The following is a 16,488-nucleotide window of genomic DNA, read 5'->3' as shown; positions in this document are numbered from 1 at the left end:
CCAGGGGTCCGCCAGCAGCAGGCAAAGGGCCACTGCTTTGGACCAGAAGAAGATCCACCGCCTCAGACCTGGAGATCCATTTACAGTCGGTGGGATCTGGGTGGGGGTTGTTCGAGACCAGCAGAGGCGTTCAGGGTTGTCAGGAAAGGGAATGTGGACGACGGCTGTCTCAGGATGAAGGAAGGACCCGGTCTGCGGACTCTCAGCAGACTTGGAGCGGGTCTCTGGCCAAAGCGCGGGCTCAGCGCAGCGCTGCGTGAACCGGAGGCCGAGGGCCCCCCACCTCCTCTGGGACCCCGGCGCAGTCGGAGCGCGGAGCGGTCCCGGCCTCGAGAAGGGGGAGGAAAAGCCAGGAAAGCAATACAGGGAGGAGGTGCGGATACGCAGAGAGGGAACTGAGAAAAAGAACTTCCTCTGACGGAGAAGAAGAGTAAGACCGGAGGCGAGAGCAAGGGGCAGATAGTAAAATAGTTTTACGGCCTGACGAAGAGCGGAGATGGAATATAGGAGTCGGACGAGCTGAAGCGCAGGAGCAGGCGGGGCGGGAGAACCGCGGGGAGGATCCAGGGAGGAGCGCAAGGAGGAGCCCGGAGGAGCTGGGGAGGAGTTGGGGAGAAACGCGGGGAGGAGCGCGAGGCGGAGCCCGGGAGGAGGGCGCACCTGGGACGCACGTCGGGGAGGGACAGGCGGAAGGACTGTCCCGGCCGAGCCCTCCCCTCTGCGTGGCCCGCCCCGGGCAGGGCTGGAAGCCGGAAGCAGGCGCGGGAGAACGACTCGGGACTCAGCCGAGGGGATCCTCGGGGCGCGCCCTCGCTGCGCCCCCAGCCCGGGCGCGAGCCTTCCGCGAAGGGCCGGGACCATGGGGGCTCCGCGCCGCCGGCCGCGCGTGTTCCCCGGGTCCCCGCCGGGGCCGTCGCTCCTACTCTTCCTCCTGCTCCTGCGCCCGCCGGGCCTCGGTCTCGCCTCTCCGAGGCTCTTGGACCACCCGGCGCCCGAGTGCTCCCAGGAGGTGAGATCGGACGCGTCCCGGGGGGTGGAGGTGGGGGTGGGGTGGAGGGTGGGGGTAGCCGAGGATGCTGTCGGTCGGGCGGGCGGCCGGGGGCCGGGGCCGGAGTAGCGGGGTTTCGGGGGTTCCGAGGCTTGGGCACAAGAGCGGGCCGCCCTGGGCAGGACAAGCGGAGCGTCGCGAGTTGCGGTGCGAGCCAGGGAAGAGACGGAGTTTGCTGGGAAAGATCGCGCAGCGCGGGTTGCACAACCTGGGCAGGCGTCCCGGCGGCGCCTCCAGGGGGAGCCCCGCAGTTGGGGAAGGACTTGGGGGAGGCGCGCCGGCCGGAGGCGGGGCCTGAGGAGGGCGAGGCGGGACCGGTCCCGTTGCCAACCCCGGTAGTCCATCCCTCCTCCCCTCCCCCCCCCCCGCGCCGAGCCGGCGCCCGGGGGACCCCGCGGCCGCAGCGTCTGGCGCACAAGCCCCGGCTCTGCGGGGCAGCTTCCGGGGAGAGTTGTAAGGGCAGCGCGATGACCCCTCCGGGCGAGCCCTGGGCACCGCGTGGACCCTCCGGACGGCGCCCCCTCCGGCTCCCACCGCCCGCCCGCGTCTGGAGTCCCGCAGGGCTGTAGGCACCCGTCAGTTGCCGGCTGTGCCCACAGGAAGCGACACACCCACACCCACTGCCTGGTAGTGGCCTTGGGGTGGAGGCCCGTCTTAAGGGAAAAGAGACAGACGGTGCTGGCCGCGGGCTGCCCTCTCCCGCCGCTCCTCTCGGTTTCCTCGGCCCCCTCCCCTTCGCCTCTAACCCTAAGAAATGACGCTCCTTATCTGAGTCAGAGGATGTGGAACAACCAAAGGGGTATTTCTCCCTATCTAATGTTGCGGAGGATTCATAAGAGGGTGAAAGGTCAGTGACTGTTGAGCAAAATCTCTTTTTTTTTTTTAACATGATGTTGGGAAAGGTCCTTGTGACCCTGGGCAGAGCAGGGGACCCGCTCAGCAGGTCCTACTTGGGGACTCTGCTGTCTGGGACTCAGTTCATTTTTAGATGGCCTTTTGCTGACCGCATGCAAAATACAAGGTCCTGAAACAACAAAGACACACTCGCTGATGACGGATGTTGGGGCAGTAAATCACAGAAGTCAGCCTGGAGCAGGAGCCTCTGTCAGCCAGGAGCGATGGAGTTCCAGGGAACAGGGAAGCTCCTGCTTCCTGGGTGCCTTTCCTGCAGACAGGGCACTTGGGCAGCCCTCCAAGAGAGTCTAGAGCGTTCCAGGAGGGGGAAAGCGCTAAGCCAAGGCCCGAGGGTGGGCAGGATGAAGAGTGGGCTGTCTGTGTGGCAGGAAAGTGGGAGAAGCAGCTGCAAATGAGGGAGGGTCTCCGCTGAGCTGGGCTGAAAGGGCTTGGCCTCAGTTGCTCACCCGGAGCAGGGGCTTGGCTTGATGGCGGCGGAGCAGGGGCTAGAGAGGGACCCTGGGCAGTTTGTCTACACCTGCCAGGCTCTGCCTTCCCTCTGCCTCCTGTACACCTGGCCAGAGAACAAGGCCCCACTGCCAGCTGGCTCCCCTGAAAAGAGAGGGGTTAGGCCCCCCAGATTTCTGTCCCTCCACTGGGGCTTCCATGGATGGAGCACCTCTTAGTGACTTGATCTCAGAGGACCTGGCTTCGCATCCTGACTTCACCACCTACAGCCCAGTGCCATAAGCACAGGCCGTGGGGGCTGACAGATGTTTGTGGACTGAAAAGAGGAAGGGGAGGGTGAGCAGGTGAATGACAGCTAGCTCTGTCCAAGAGGCAGCAATGGGTGGAGAGACCAACAGCTGGTGCCAGCTGCTCAGAGTTAGCCAGGGAGCTGGTGCTCCTCAGCAAGAGAAGCCCGCCCCCGACAACCTGAGAGTAGCCCCCGCTCGCTGCGACTGGAGAAAGCCAGCGCATAGTAACAAAGACCCAGCGCAGCCAAAAATAAATAACATTTTTAAAAATATGTATTTTTTTTAAGTGGTGAGGTGGTGATGGTACCTACCTCATAGGGCTATTGTAGATTCAATGAGATCTCCATACAAAGTGCTACCGATGCCTGGCCCAGGAGAGCTCAGGGAACACTGGCCACTACCACCTAACACTGTCTTCAACATCATGGGCATCTTCTCCGGGGTTTCTGCAAGAGGTCCAACGTGGTGCTGTTCATGAGCTCATAAACAGTGTTCTGGTCCTAATGTTTTTCCATCGTTCAGTCCTCTCTGACTCTCTGCAACCCCACGGACTGCAGCACGTCAGGCTTCCCTGTCCTCCACTATCTCCCGGAGCTTGCTCAAACTCATTTCCATTGAGTCGGTGATGCCATCCAATCATCTCATCCTCTGTCGTCCCCTTCTCCTCCCGCCTTCAATCTTTCCCAGCATCAGGGTTTTTTCCGATGAGTTGGCTCTTCACATCAGGTGGCCAAAGTATTGGAGCTTCAGCTTCAGCATCAGTCCTTCCAATGAATATTCAGGACTGATTTCCTTTAGGATGGACTGGTTTGATCTCCCTGAAGTCCAAGGGACTCTCAAGCGTCTTCTCCAACACCACAGTTCAAAAGCATCAATTCTTCAGCACTCAGCTTTCCTTATGGTCAACTCTCACAGCCATACATGACTATTGGAAAAACCATAGCCTTGACTAGACGGACCTTTGTTGGTAAAGTAATGTCTCTGCTTTTTAATATGCTGTTTACATTGGTCATGGTCATTCGTGGCTGCAGTCACCATCTGCAGTGATTTTGGAGCCCAAGAAAATAAAGTCTCTCACTGTCTCCATTGTTTTCCCATCTATTTGCCATGAAGTGATGGGACCAGATGCCATGATCTTAGTTTTCTGAATGTTGAGTTTTAAGCCAACTTTTTCACTCTGCTCTTTCACTTTCATCAAGAGGCTCTTTAGTTCTTCACTTTCTGCCATAAGGGTGGTGTCATCTGTGTTCCTGATGTTATTAATATTTCTCCTGGCAATCTTGATTCTAGCTTGTGCTTCATCCAGCCCAACATTTCCCATGATGTATTCTGCATATAAGTTAAATAAGCAGGGTGACATTATACAGCCTTGACGTACTCCTTTTCCAATTTGAAACCAGTCTGTTCCAAGTCCAGTTCTAACTGTTGCTTCTTGACCTGAATACAGATTTCTCAGAAGATAGGTAAGGTGGTCTGATATTCTCATCTCTTTCAGAATTTTCCACAGTTTGTTGTGATCCACACAGAAAGCCTTTGGGTAGTCAATAAAGAAGAAGTAGATGTTTTGCTGGAACTCTCTTGCTTTTTCTGTGATCCAGGGGATGTTGGCAATTTGATCTCTGTTTCCTCTGCCTTTTCTAAATCCAGCATGAACATCTGGAAGTTCATGGTTCACGTACTGTTGAAACCTGGCTTGGAGAATTTTGAGCATTACTTTGCTAGCATGTGAGATGAGTGCAATTGGAAATATAGTTAGTCATATCATTTCTCTTGAATTGACTCTCTAAATATTCATATATTGTTTCTCCTATTTCTGCTTAATATTGTTCTGCGTTTGGAGAAATTTCCTGAATTTTATAGCCTGGTTTGTCTATGGATTTTTTTTATTTTCATGGTTCATTTTTAAATTAAATTTATTTATTTTTAACTGAAGGATAATTGCTTTACAATCTTGTGTTGGCTTCTGCCAAATATCAACATGAATCAGCCATTGGTATACATATGTCCCCTCCCTCTTGAAACTCTCTCCCACCTTCCTCCCCCTCAAGGTTCGTTTTTATTTCTGTTCGCTCATTTTTCCATAGTACTCTGTCCCTGTCATATGGATACAGTGCCCTCTCATTTCTTTGAGACCGTTATAATTTTGTTTTAATTTATTCTGCTCCCAGCATCATCTTGTTTCCTCCAAGAACATTCTTGTAAGTTGCTGATTTTTTTAATCTATTTTCATACAATTCTGGTACTCTTTGGTTGTCTGAGAATATTCAAGTCTAAGGTTCTAAAAGCTCATTGGATGCCCTGTGGAGCAGGCCGTGTGGATCAGTCGCTGGACTTACTGTAGGGGTCAGGCTGGGTGACCATGGCCTCTCAGATGTGGAAATCTGGAGGTCTTATCTCTGGGCTTGGCTGCCAGCATCCTGAGCTCAGGGCAGGAAACGAGGCTCAGATGACGCGCAGCTCCTAAAGCCACTGAGAAAACGGCAGTTTCTTTTTGCCATGTGTTGCACCCACTTCTTGCCCTGCATCTCCTCAGTTGTCAGGACAGCAAAGTACGGCGGGGAATATGGTCCCCCCAGGAGCGGCCCCAAAAGTGAGAGGGAAGGCACGTGCGTTTCATTCCTGAGCGTGAGCCCAGGGACACCGGAACCCGGCTGGCGGATCTGAGTTCTTTCTCAGCTGTAATTACCTGCTTCTCTTTTCCGCAGGGGCTGAACTGCACAGTCAAGAACAGTAAGTCACCATTTTTTTCTCTTCTCAAGTTGCCCTGATGCGGTACTGACCCCATACTGAGTTGACAAGGGACCCAGTCCCCAGCGGGAAGACCCCTGAGACTCGGGGCCGCACCTGTCATCAGGGTTTTGGAAGAATTCTCTGGGGCGCCACAATATGACCTGGCTCTGCAGTATGACCCTTTAGCCAGAGCTGTCACCCTGCAGTGGGCAATATCCGGGGTGGGATCTTGTTTTGTGTTTTAATTCAAGGAGGAGGTGCACCATTCAAGAGTCCATGCTCATTAGGGACCCAACACATAAAACAGAGCAACTCTTATGGCTGCCTCATGTCTCCTGCCCACTTCCAACCACTGCTTCATCTCAAAGCCACAGGCATGCTTTGTCATCTCTCCTGTAACGTCAGAGCTTTGCCACGACCCCCGAAGGGCATCAAGAGAACTGTGAGCCCAGTTTTGGTCTTGGGGTCATGGCCTGACTGTGAAGGCTCCTGGACCCCGCCAGGCATCCTCTTTGGGCTGCATCTCTGTCCCTTAGAGCCCGCAAGCCTCTGATTTCTGCCTCTCCTGCTCCCAGGTACCTGCCTGGACGACAGCTGGATCCACCCTCGGAACCTCACCCCCTCGTCCCCAAAAAACGTGCAGACCCAGCTGCGCTTCGCCCACACGCAGCAAGGACATTTGCTCCCCGTGGTTCACATCGAGTGGACGCTGCAGACAGATGGTGAGTGGGCGTTCGGGGTGCTCCCCACCTCTGGTGGGTCCACAGACTGGGCCTCCTAGTCCTCCCACCAGACTCAGAGGCCCTGGCTCCCGGCCCTGTGCTCAGACACGGGGGCCAGTTCAGAGAAAGGACCCATCAGTTCAGGCAGTGAGTCCTTTTTCAGAGTTCTAGATGTTAACCCACCATCCTCCACTGAAGGCCTTTCTTCAGCCCCAAATCTTCATCACCCTGGAAAACACATCGGTCATGAACCATCTGACTGCAGGCTGGCCCTTCTGACAGCACCCCCCACACCTCAGCCTCTTGGGGGTGGAGCTGTGTGCACACCTGGGAAGACTGGGTGACGAGGGCGCCCAGGCCTGTGGATGGCCGAGTGAGTCCCTTGCTGAGGCTCATGCTCCGTCCTCAAGGTCGAGGACCCCCCTCTGACACCCACAGTCTGTCCCCAGCAGCCTAGCCACGAATTTGCAAAGCTTTCCCTTTTGGCCCAGGGTAAAGTATCTTCGTCCCTGTCCAGTGAGAGGTAGCTGTCCAGAGGCAGCGGCTAACCCAGCCCAGAGGGAGCTGGAAGGCGCAGAAAGCAGGGGTGGGTTAGTCGGCACGCGTAGCAGACAGAAAATGACCCCCCGCCCCCCGGCGGCTAGCCATCCTTGGTCTCACCTGTGCTCCTCTCCCCCCTCGACCTTCAGCCAGCGTCCTCTACCTGGAGGGGGCGGAGCTGTCCATCCTGCAGCTGAACACCAACGAGCGTCTGTGTGTCAGGTTTGAGTTTCTGACCACACTGAGGCATCATCACAAGCGGGTAAGAGTCCCACCAGGGTGGGCGGTGGTGACCGCGGGGAGTGGTGGGCACATACACACACATGCACACACATGCATGCGCCCCACTCTTCCTCCCCACCTCACGTCCAGGCTCGTTGTTAGGAGGGCGGCTTCCTTGGCCAGCGCCTGCCGTCAGCCAGGGTCTCCTCCAGGCGCAGGGGCTCTGCCCAGCGCGGAGCAGCTGTGGTTTCCAGCGCAGTTTCTGTTCCTTCTGCTGCTTGGAGCCAGAATGGGTTCGTGTTTAGTTTGGTCAAAGCGCTGATTGCCAGTGTGTAGTCCCAAGCCCGGCAGCAACACCAGGGGATTGGTAGAAATGCAGGTTCCAGGTAGCCCCCCAGACCTCCTGAACCAGAGGCTGGAGTGTTCAAACGGCTGCGGTTGGTGGTGACAAGCCGTCCAGTTGATCCTGATGCAGGCTCGTCTCAATTCTGCCGGTTTACATCTGACAAGTGGCCACAGGCAGAGCTCCCAGAACACAAGCAGCAAAGACAGATACCCTGTCCTGTGTTTAGTGAGGACGGGATCCCCCAACTACCGGGAGGATGGGGAGGACCAGGGACCCCAAGCAGTCCACCAGGGGAGCTGGAGTCAGTGCGGCTCATCTCCATCGGCCTAAAAATGAGCAACAACAACGCCGTGAGGCTCAGGGGGTGGACGGGGGACCTCATAGCCTCCCACTGTACTTTCGTGCTCCAGAGACCCTGCTTTCCCTTCCACGGGGCACAGCCACGTAACAAGTGGTCTTCAGCTGCCCCTGGGTCCCAGAGGCCTACAGCCCTGGAGTTGGAGAGGGCTGATGGGGGAGGGGCGCCTTCAACCTCGCCCGTATTCTCTTGCCTTGGGCCCTGCTGTCTCCTAATGAGGCCAGAGCCAGGTGTTTGTAAACAAGCAGGAAGACCAGAAGAAACACAGAACAGGGACACGATGCCTCTGACTCGGGAGCTTGCGCCGTGGTTGTTCCCTCCCTGTGTTGGTGAATTCTTCAGGGACAGGTGGGGAGGTCTTTGGGCTCAGGTAAGAGCTGTGACCGTTTGACCTCCCCTCCTTCTGTCTCCTAGTGGCGATTTGCCTTCAGCCACTTCGTGGTAGAACCCAGAGAGGAGTACGAGGTGACCGTCCACCACCTGCCTAAGCCCATCCCTGACGGGGACCCAAACCACCAATCCAGAAACTTCCTGGTGCCCGGTAAGAGCACCACCCCGCACATGCCCTTCACCCCTCACTCTGTGGTCGGCCTGTGGAACCCACGGGACAAACAGGTGCAGGGCCGGGGCTCCTGGGTGGGGGGCTGCAGCCTCCACTTCCTAAGGCGGAGTCCGTTCTCTGTGGCACCAACTTGGTGTTGGCCCAAGACCCCGGGAGTTCTATGGGAACTGAGTCCTTCATCTGGCATGTCCTGCCCAGAAGGTGTTGGGAAGAGAGGCCTGTCCCCAGAGAGCTGTGGCCTCACTGCCCGCCCTGTCCCAGCCCCGGCTCCTCACTCTTCCCACGTCCTACTGTGTGTATCTGGCACCAGCCCTACTTCCCCTGCTCCCTCCTCCTGGGATGCTTGCCAGGCTCATCTTCCAAAACAGCATTTGATACATCTGCACCTCTGGGTGCATCTCTGTCCCCCCCGGAGTCTCTGCCACAGTCCGCCTTTCTCGTTGTCCGGAGCCAAGAGTGCCTGAATGCCCAGTCCCTGGAGGACAGGGCCTGGGCCTTACACCCACTTGGACAGCCTCAAGACCCTTGTAAATGGCCTGGTGTGTGGGAGGCGATTGGGAAGTGCTTGCTGAGGCCATCCACATTGTTGGAGCACCTCTTGCACACACAAAACATGTACACCCATGCATACACACAGATGTGCACATGCATGCAAATTCACTCGTGTACACACATGCACACAGATATGTGCACACATGTACACACACGTGCACGCATGGTCTGCTCACCCAGCTTTGTTTCCCCTTTTATGTCACTCCCCATCCCTGACATGCCAGCATCTTGACATAGCCATGGCATGATATTACAGTTTCCTTCTATGGTCCCTCTGGCTGGAATGGCATTCCCAGAGGGCAGGGACTTTGTCTCACTCCTGGCTATATCTCCTAGGCCTCACAAAGCACCTGGCACATACTAGGGGCTCCATAATTATTTGTCAGATGAGTGACACTCCCCGATCCCCCTCCTAGCCCCCCATCCCTAAAGCGGACTGACTCAGCACCTGTTGCTCACAGTGATTCACGCCTGTCACATCTTAAACCAATAAAAATGCTGCAATCAAGGAAATGGGGGACCAAGAAGCCGTCTCCAGGGGAGCGGTCCTCACAGGGTCCCCAGGTTGGCAGTGCCATGGAATCACCTGGGAACTTGTCAGAAATGCACCTTCCCAGGCCCACCCCAGACGGGGCTGAACCCAAGACTCCCGTGAGGATGTGTGGAAGCTGGGGGGCCACGTCACCATTTGCCAAGGGGGACAAAGCCCATCTCCCCTCAAGGGCAGAAGCAGATCCAGGGAGGGAGCCCCCAGAGAGGGGGAACGGGAGTAGACAGGACCCCTCAGTCCAAGAACAAGTCTGGGGAGGGGGCTTCTGCCTGGATCTGGAAGTTTCTGGAGGGACTAGTGGTGAGGTGGCCAAGGCAGCCCCAGGCCTCGGGCCTCCGACCCATAGCAGCGTCCATTCTAGGGCTCCTCTGAAGGGGCCGCCTTTAGACAGGCTCCCAGAAAGCAGATGGTTGTTACCTCTGGCGTTAGAGGTTCTGTAAGACAAGCTCTCCAAGGCAGGGGCTGATGGTTGCACCTCTTCCCAATCCACAGACTGCAAGGACCCCAGGATGAAGGACACCACGCCATGTGTGAGTTCAGGTAACCGTGGGGGCGACCGTGTGGGAGCTTTACTTGGGTCACACACACATGCACACAGACACACAAGCATGCACATACGTGCACATGTGCAAGCACGCTCGCCCCTCTCTCTGACTCCTGGTCACGTTGTGCCCGTGCGATAGGCAGCCTGTGGGACCCCAACATCACCGTGGAGACCCTCGAGGCCCACCAGCTACAGCTGAGCTTCACCCCGTGGAACGAGTCCACCAGTTACCAGGTCCTGCTGCACAGCTTCCCGCCCGCAGAGAACCAGAGCTGCTTCCAATATGTCATCGACCTGCCCGTGGTAACTGCCCTCCCTGCCGCTTTCCTAACCCATCAGCCTGGCTCAGAGCACCCTCTCCACCCTCAAGGGCCAGACGCTCGGGCTGGGCTTAGAGCATGTGATCTCCCTTCCCGTGTGTGCAGAGTGAGGCTGATGTGCACTTGGAGAGTGGCTGGTGTGAGGTGGGTGTGTAGCTGGTGTATGGTTGATGTGTGGCTGGTGTGTGCCTGACATGTGGCTGGTATGCAGTTGGAGTGTGGCTGGTGTGCAGTTGGAGTGTGGCTGGTGTGCACTTGGAGTGTGGCTGGTGTGTGCTTGCAGTGTGGCTGGTGTGCAGTTGGAGTGTGGCTGGTGTGTGCTTGCAGTGTGGCTGCGTGTGGCTGGTACGTAGTTCCTGCAGCTGACAGGAGCCCTGTCTCTGCCCTGTGCACTCAGCCCTCTGTCCTCCCCTCCCCCACATCCTCCTGGTCCTCTTTTTGCTTTGTTAATTTCATGATTGCAAAGAGGATTTGAAGACTGTACAACGTGCACATGAGGACAAGGTGGGGGGTCAAGGTGAGGCAGTAAGACGGAGCCAGGGTAGGGCCGCTGCTGGACACGTGCGTCTATCCCTTGATCCCCAGTGGCCAGGGCGTCCGATGCAGTCCTGAGGATGCAGTCCTGGGGACGGCTGCTCCTCCTGGAGCCGGACCTGCAGCCCCTCTCCCCAGGGAGGGGGCCCCCGGGTCACATCCCAGCCAGGGCTAGGGCCTCACCATCCCTCCACCCTGCAGCCCGCACAGGAAGCCACCCAGCAGCGCTGCCACATCATGGTCACCCTGCCAGACTCCAGCTGGTGCTGCCGCCACCACGTGCAGGTGGGGAGCAGGGTGGGACGGGGTGGGCAAAGGGCAGGTAGGCAGCTTGGGGGGGTCATGCTCCCCCTGGATCCAGTACCGCTACTGCCTGGGGATTTCCTGGCCAGCCACCAGCCTCGCCCAGGCAGGGTCGTCCACCCGCTCCCACTGACGGGCCACCTGCCCAGCAGCCATGGAGACGTCCTGGAGAGGCCGGTGGGTTCCTGGTGGGCCCGTGTCCCCCAGCCTCTCCTCGCACTCTCTGCCTCACAGATCCAGCCCTTCTTCAGCAGCTGCCTCAACGACTGCCTCCGACACTCGCTGTCCGTGGCCTGCCCAGAGGTCTTGCACACCCCAGGTGGGATGCGTGGCTGCCAGGGGCCATGTGGAAGCAGGGTGGGCGAAGGTCAGCAGCCGAGACTGCACCGTGACCTGGTCCGGGGGGAAGGGGCAGTTGTCCAGGCCTGTGTCGTGCGGCCTTAGAGAGAGGCTCCAGATTGGACTCCTCGCTGACTTTCGTTAGCTGTGTGACCGCAGGAAAAGCACCGAGCCTTTCTGATCTTCAGTTTCTGTGACTGGAAAACTGGGAACTCTTTATTGTCACAGCTACAGTTAACACCATGTACTGAGTGAGCAAAGCGCTCTAACACGTCTGCTTTTAGTTCTCACAAACTCTGAGTCATAGTACTATCTGACTAGTACTGTGTACTAGGTACTACACATCATAGTACTGTGCACTGTTCACTATAGTATAGGTACTGTGTACGAAGTGCTAAGCTCTATGTGCTGGGCACTATGCACTATAGTACTGTGTGCTATGTACTAAGTACTGGGTACTACGCACCATAGTATAGATACTGTGTACTATATAGTACTAAGTATATTTTACTGTGTACCAAGTGTACTAAGTATTACACACTTGGTTCTGGGTACTATATACTATGTACCAAGTGTGTACTATGTACTGTGCACTATCACTGCTGACAACTGAAAGTCTGTCCCTGTTCTCCTTACAGACGCCGATGAAGGTGAGGCTGACCCTTTCCAGGCTGAGACACCTCAAGGGTCACGGAGAGGTCCCTGCCTAGCTTGGTGTGGGGTCAGGCGGCACGAGGAGACACCCCAGGGGAGCAGTCCGGGGTGGAAAGTGGGCGGGGCCCCAGGGCTGGCAGGGCAGAGAGGACTCCCGGGTTGGGCAGTGGGCGGGGCCCCAGGGTGTCACGTCACTCATACCACCCTCCTGCCACAGACCATACGCCCCTGTGGGTATCTGCATTCATCACAGGCCTCTCCATCCTGCTGGTGGGCTCTGTCATCCTGCTGATCCTCTGCATGACTTGGAGGCTACCAGGTAAGGGGGGGGCTACAGCCCACCTGGGATTTCCGGTCTCCCCCTCCCTCTTCCCAGACCCTTCTCCCCGCGCCAGCCCTAAGTCTGTGCTCAGGACCCCACACCCCCAGCCCTGCAGGCTATTAATAAGCATCAGTCCCCCACCCCAGGCCCGTTCTGGCCACGTTCCAAGCAGGAGGGAACATGGGTCTCCGGGGTGGGGGTTGGCCTCTCCCTGCCCCTCCATGACCCTGATCTGGGTGGCCGTTCCCTCTGTGACCACGATTCGTTCAGGGGAAGATCACCAAGCCAGGCGTGAGATCTGTCGAGAGGGTCCTTCCACAGAGGGTCCCTGGGAGGGTCCAGCGTCCGGGTCTTTCCAGGGGTCAGGAGGCTGTTCTTGGGCCTCACATCTGACCTTTTCCCGAAGCACCCACTCCTTGGGGCAAGGGAAGGACCTCATGGTTCTGGGGAGCAGCCCAAAGGTGGGGGTTGAAGTCAGGTGCCAAATGCCCTCCTTGGCCTCTGTGTGACTCCAGGGAGTCAGCCCCACACCATGGGGTCCCTCACTGGGTCCAGGAGGGGAGGTCACTTAAGGACGTTGGTTCCCCGAATCACTTTCAGAATACAAGGAGGCCGCAAAGGGGCTGGGGGCGCCACTTCCAGAGACGTCTCAGAAGGCTTGTGCCTCCTGCAAGGACAGGTCTGGGGGATGGGCTTTCCCTGAAAAGGGAGTCTGCTTGGGGGCAGCCACTGAGGTGGTAACCTCCTAGGCACCATTCTGGGGGCCCCAGACCAGTCAGTGGTGCCGAATACTTGTGACCCAGGTGGTGGGTATGTTGGATACCCACCTGTGGGTATCTTCCTCCCCTGTGGGCACTTAACCCACAGACCCATTTCACAGAGGAAGAAACCAAGCTTCAGAGACATCGGTACCTCCTCCAGGTCACACAGCGGTTGTGGGAGACGCGGTCTCCCCGCCAAGGCCCAGAGCAGCTAGGAGGTGCTCCTCGGCCCCTCCCGTGGTCGGGAGATGGCCTTGTAAAACCTGTGCCACTTGTACGGACACTTCTGGAGCAATCCTTCTGACCTTGCCTTTCCTTTCAGGGTTCCGTCAAGGAAAACATGAAGATGGCACCAAAGACACAGGTGGGCACTCCTGGTTTGGGCGGCCTGGCTTCAGGGGGAGGCTGTTCACATTGGCCTGGAGGAGCTCCCGAGTCAGTTGCTGTCCTTCGGGAGATGTTACCTGCCGGGACCCACCTCCAGCCCGGAATGGAAGGACCTCAAATAGCAGCGGGGCTGGGCTCACAGCTAATCCCTGAACAAGAAGGGAGGGTCAGGGCCCCTGGAGAGCAGCTGTGTCCATGCCAGAGATAGGTCTTGGTGTCTTGAAGAAAAGATAATGCTAGCTAACGTGCAGGCTGCAGGCAAGGTAGGAAAGTGAGAGACACTCTTTTCCCTGAAGGCACAGGCTATTTTGCAGGCAGCCAGTGCAGCCTGGCAGCCACCTCGGGCATCTTCTGGGGTCTCAGCTGCATTTCTTGGGCTCGGGGAGCCAAACTCAGCCTGTTTACTGTCCCTCACCGGCAGGCCAGGCCTGTGATGTGTGGTCAGCACTGAAACGCCTGAAACCACACCCTGGTTTCCTTGTTTCCCCCAGAGATCCTGCCCGCCGCCACCAGCCTGAGCCCCCCGCCCCTGAAGCCCAGGAAGGTCTGGATCGTCTACTCCGCCGACCACCCCCTCTACGTGGACGTGGTCCTCAAGTTCGCCCAATTCCTGCTCACCGTGTGTGGCACCGAAGTAGCCCTGGACCTGCTGGAGGAGCAGGCCATCTCGGAGGTAGGGGTCATGACCTGGGTGGGGCGCCAGAAGCAGGAAGTGGCGGACAGCAACTCCAAGATCGTCGTCCTGTGCTCCCGAGGCACCCGGGCCAAGTGGCAGGCGATGCTTGGCTGGGAGGACGCTGCCGCCGTGCAGCTCCGCTGCGACCGCGGGCAGCCAGCGGGGGACCTGTTCACGGCGGCCATGAACATGATCCTGCCGGACTTCAAGAAGCCGGCCTGCTTCGGCACCTATATCGTCTGCTACTTCAGCGACATCAGCTGCGAGGCGGACGTGCCCGACCTGTTCAACATCACCTCCTGCTATGAGCTCATGGACCGGTTCGAGGAGGTCTACTTCCGCATCCAGGACCTGGAGATGTTCGAGCCCGGCCGCATGCACCGCGTGGGGGCGCTCGCGGCCCAGAACTACCTGCAGAGCCCCAGCGGCCGGCAGCTCCGCGAGGCCGTGCAGCGCTTCCGCCGCTGGCAGGCCCAGCGCCCAGACTGGTTCGAACTGGAGAACCTCCGCTCAGCGGACGGCCGGGACCTCCCGTCCCTGGACGAGGAGGCCTTCGAGGAGGAGCCGCTGCCCGAAGGAGGGATCGTCCGGCAGGAGCCGCTGGTGCGGGAGCCCACCTCCCGGGACCACCTGCTGGTGGAGCTGCTCCTCGCTGGAGAAGGAGGGGGCGGGCTGGCGCGGCTGGAGCCCCAACCCCGGCCCCCGGGGCAGCCGGCAGCCCCAACGCTCCAGACCATGGTGGTCCCGGTGGACAGGGTCCCTCGGGCTCAGGTAGTGGAGCCCGTCCCACAGGAGGTGGGGAGCGGCGCTGGCCGGCTGGCCCTAGTGGAGGGAGAAGAGGCCTGCCCGCTTCTGGGGAGCCAGGGACCCCGGCGGAACAGCGTCCTCTTCCTCTCCGAGGGGCGGCTCCCGACCCCCAAGCTGAACCCGAGCCTCCAGGACATGCTCACGCCCCCCGAGGAGGAGCAGCGGCGGTCTGTGCAGTCGGACCAGGGCTATATCTCCAGGAGCTCCCCGCAGCCCCCCGACGACGACGACGATGACGACAGGGAGGGGGTCGGGGAGGAGGATGGGGGGCAGCCGCTGTCCCCCCAGGGCCTGGAGAGCCTGCGCAGCCTCCAGCTGCTGCTCTTTTTCCAGGATCTTAGCAAGAACCCCGGCCTTGGGCCCGAGGGCCAGCCATGCGCGGCCCTCCCCCAGCCGGGCGGTGAGTGAGCACGTGTGTGCCTGTGTGCACGTGTGGGCTTGCGTCCGTGAGGCCGCACCTTTAAAGGTAGCCAGCTTGACTGTGGGAGAAGGAAATGGCAACCCACTCCAGTATTCTTGCCTAGAGAATCCCAGGGACAGAGGAGCCTGGTGGGCTGCCGTCTATGGGGTCACACAGAGTCCGACATGACTGAAGTGACTTAGCATGCATGCATTGGAGAAGGAAATGGCAACCCACTCCAGTGTTCTTGCCTGGAGAATCCCAGGGATGGAGGAGCCTGGTGGGCTGCCATCTATGGGATCACACAGAGTCAGACACAACTGAAGCGACTTAGCAGCAGCAGCTTGACTATGTCCCCTTAGCTTTTCTTCAGGTCCCCGTGTGGTCACCTTCCATCCCCGAGACCCCATGGCCCATTCCCAGGAGCTAAAGGACAGACCGTCTGCCATTCCTTCCTTTGGCGTTTATCTTGGGTCCAGTATAGCCCTGACCGCCAAGGAGCTGCTCCTCTAGTGGGAGGGTCCAGGGAGCACACAGGGTGAGGGCAAGATGTGGAGGCAGAAGGGGTGCCTGTGGGGGGTGGAGGGCAGGTGGAGTCCCGAGTCTGGGGCAGGAGGGCAGTGTGTAACTGATCCTGCCGCAGAAGGTGAGCCCATGGGCCCAGCTTGGGGAGGCCTGGGGGCCAGGCTGGGGCTGGGGCATCAGGCCCTGATGCTAAAGGCCGGGGCTTCTTTACCAGGATGCCCTGTTCCCTGCAGAGGAGGCTGTAGATCAGACACACTGGTCATTTTCGGAGAAAGATTGGATAGAAGTGAATGAGCCCTGATGGCCTCAGCAGGGCCTGAAACCATGTGTGGTCTTGGTCAGTGGGAGAGCTTTGGCCAAGGATTTTTCCAGGATTGCGGGCTGAGCCCCTGGGCTATAGCATCCGGGCTCAAGAAGAACAAGGAGCCCCCAACCCTGTGCACACTGGGGTGGCTCTAGGTTCTCTTTGCTTGAACCTGAGTCCTCCACTGTAGCTTCAAGCACCTGCAAGGAGGAAGGGGTTCTGAAATTCAAGGAGAAATCAGATACCGCGTGTACACGTGTGCATGTGTGAAAGCGAGCTTATTGATAAAAGAATGAATAAATTTTTTAACTCTGATTAGAGTTCCTGGCT

At 58.2% G+C, this 16,488-nt stretch overlaps 1 protein-coding gene across 3 annotated transcripts; it reads left to right on the top strand.

Annotated features, from left to right (window-relative positions):
- The first annotated feature begins 643 nt into the window (after positions 1–643).
- IL17RA (interleukin 17 receptor A) lies at positions 644–16,473 on the top strand. Of its 3 annotated transcripts, none has more exons than XM_027540903.1 (13): positions 644–1,009; positions 5,406–5,430; positions 6,006–6,152; positions 6,842–6,954; positions 8,033–8,159; positions 9,775–9,822; positions 9,966–10,129; positions 10,882–10,965; positions 11,218–11,302; positions 11,961–11,972; positions 12,194–12,295; positions 13,382–13,423; positions 13,938–16,473. In XM_027540903.1, the coding sequence occupies exons 1-13, from the start codon at positions 860–862 to the stop codon at positions 15,335–15,337; spliced, it is 2,499 nt and encodes an 832-aa protein (XP_027396704.1). In that variant the 5' UTR covers positions 644–859; the 3' UTR covers positions 15,338–16,473. The 3 variants fall into 3 exon arrangements, with proteins under 3 accessions (XP_027396704.1, XP_027396706.1, XP_027396705.1); XM_027540904.1 differs by having other exon boundaries at positions 756–1,009; positions 12,230–12,295; XM_027540905.1 differs by lacking the exon at positions 10,882–10,965 and having other exon boundaries at positions 755–1,009.
- Positions 16,474–16,488: the final 15 nt, after the last annotated feature.

This window comes from Bos indicus x Bos taurus, chromosome 5 (genome assembly GCF_003369695.1).
Source record: "Bos indicus x Bos taurus breed Angus x Brahman F1 hybrid chromosome 5, Bos_hybrid_MaternalHap_v2.0, whole genome shotgun sequence".
NCBI classification, from domain to species: Eukaryota; Metazoa; Chordata; class Mammalia; order Artiodactyla; family Bovidae; genus Bos; species Bos indicus x Bos taurus.
Note: the sequence above shows the minus strand (reverse complement) of the source record. Positions and strands in the feature narration are given on the sequence as shown.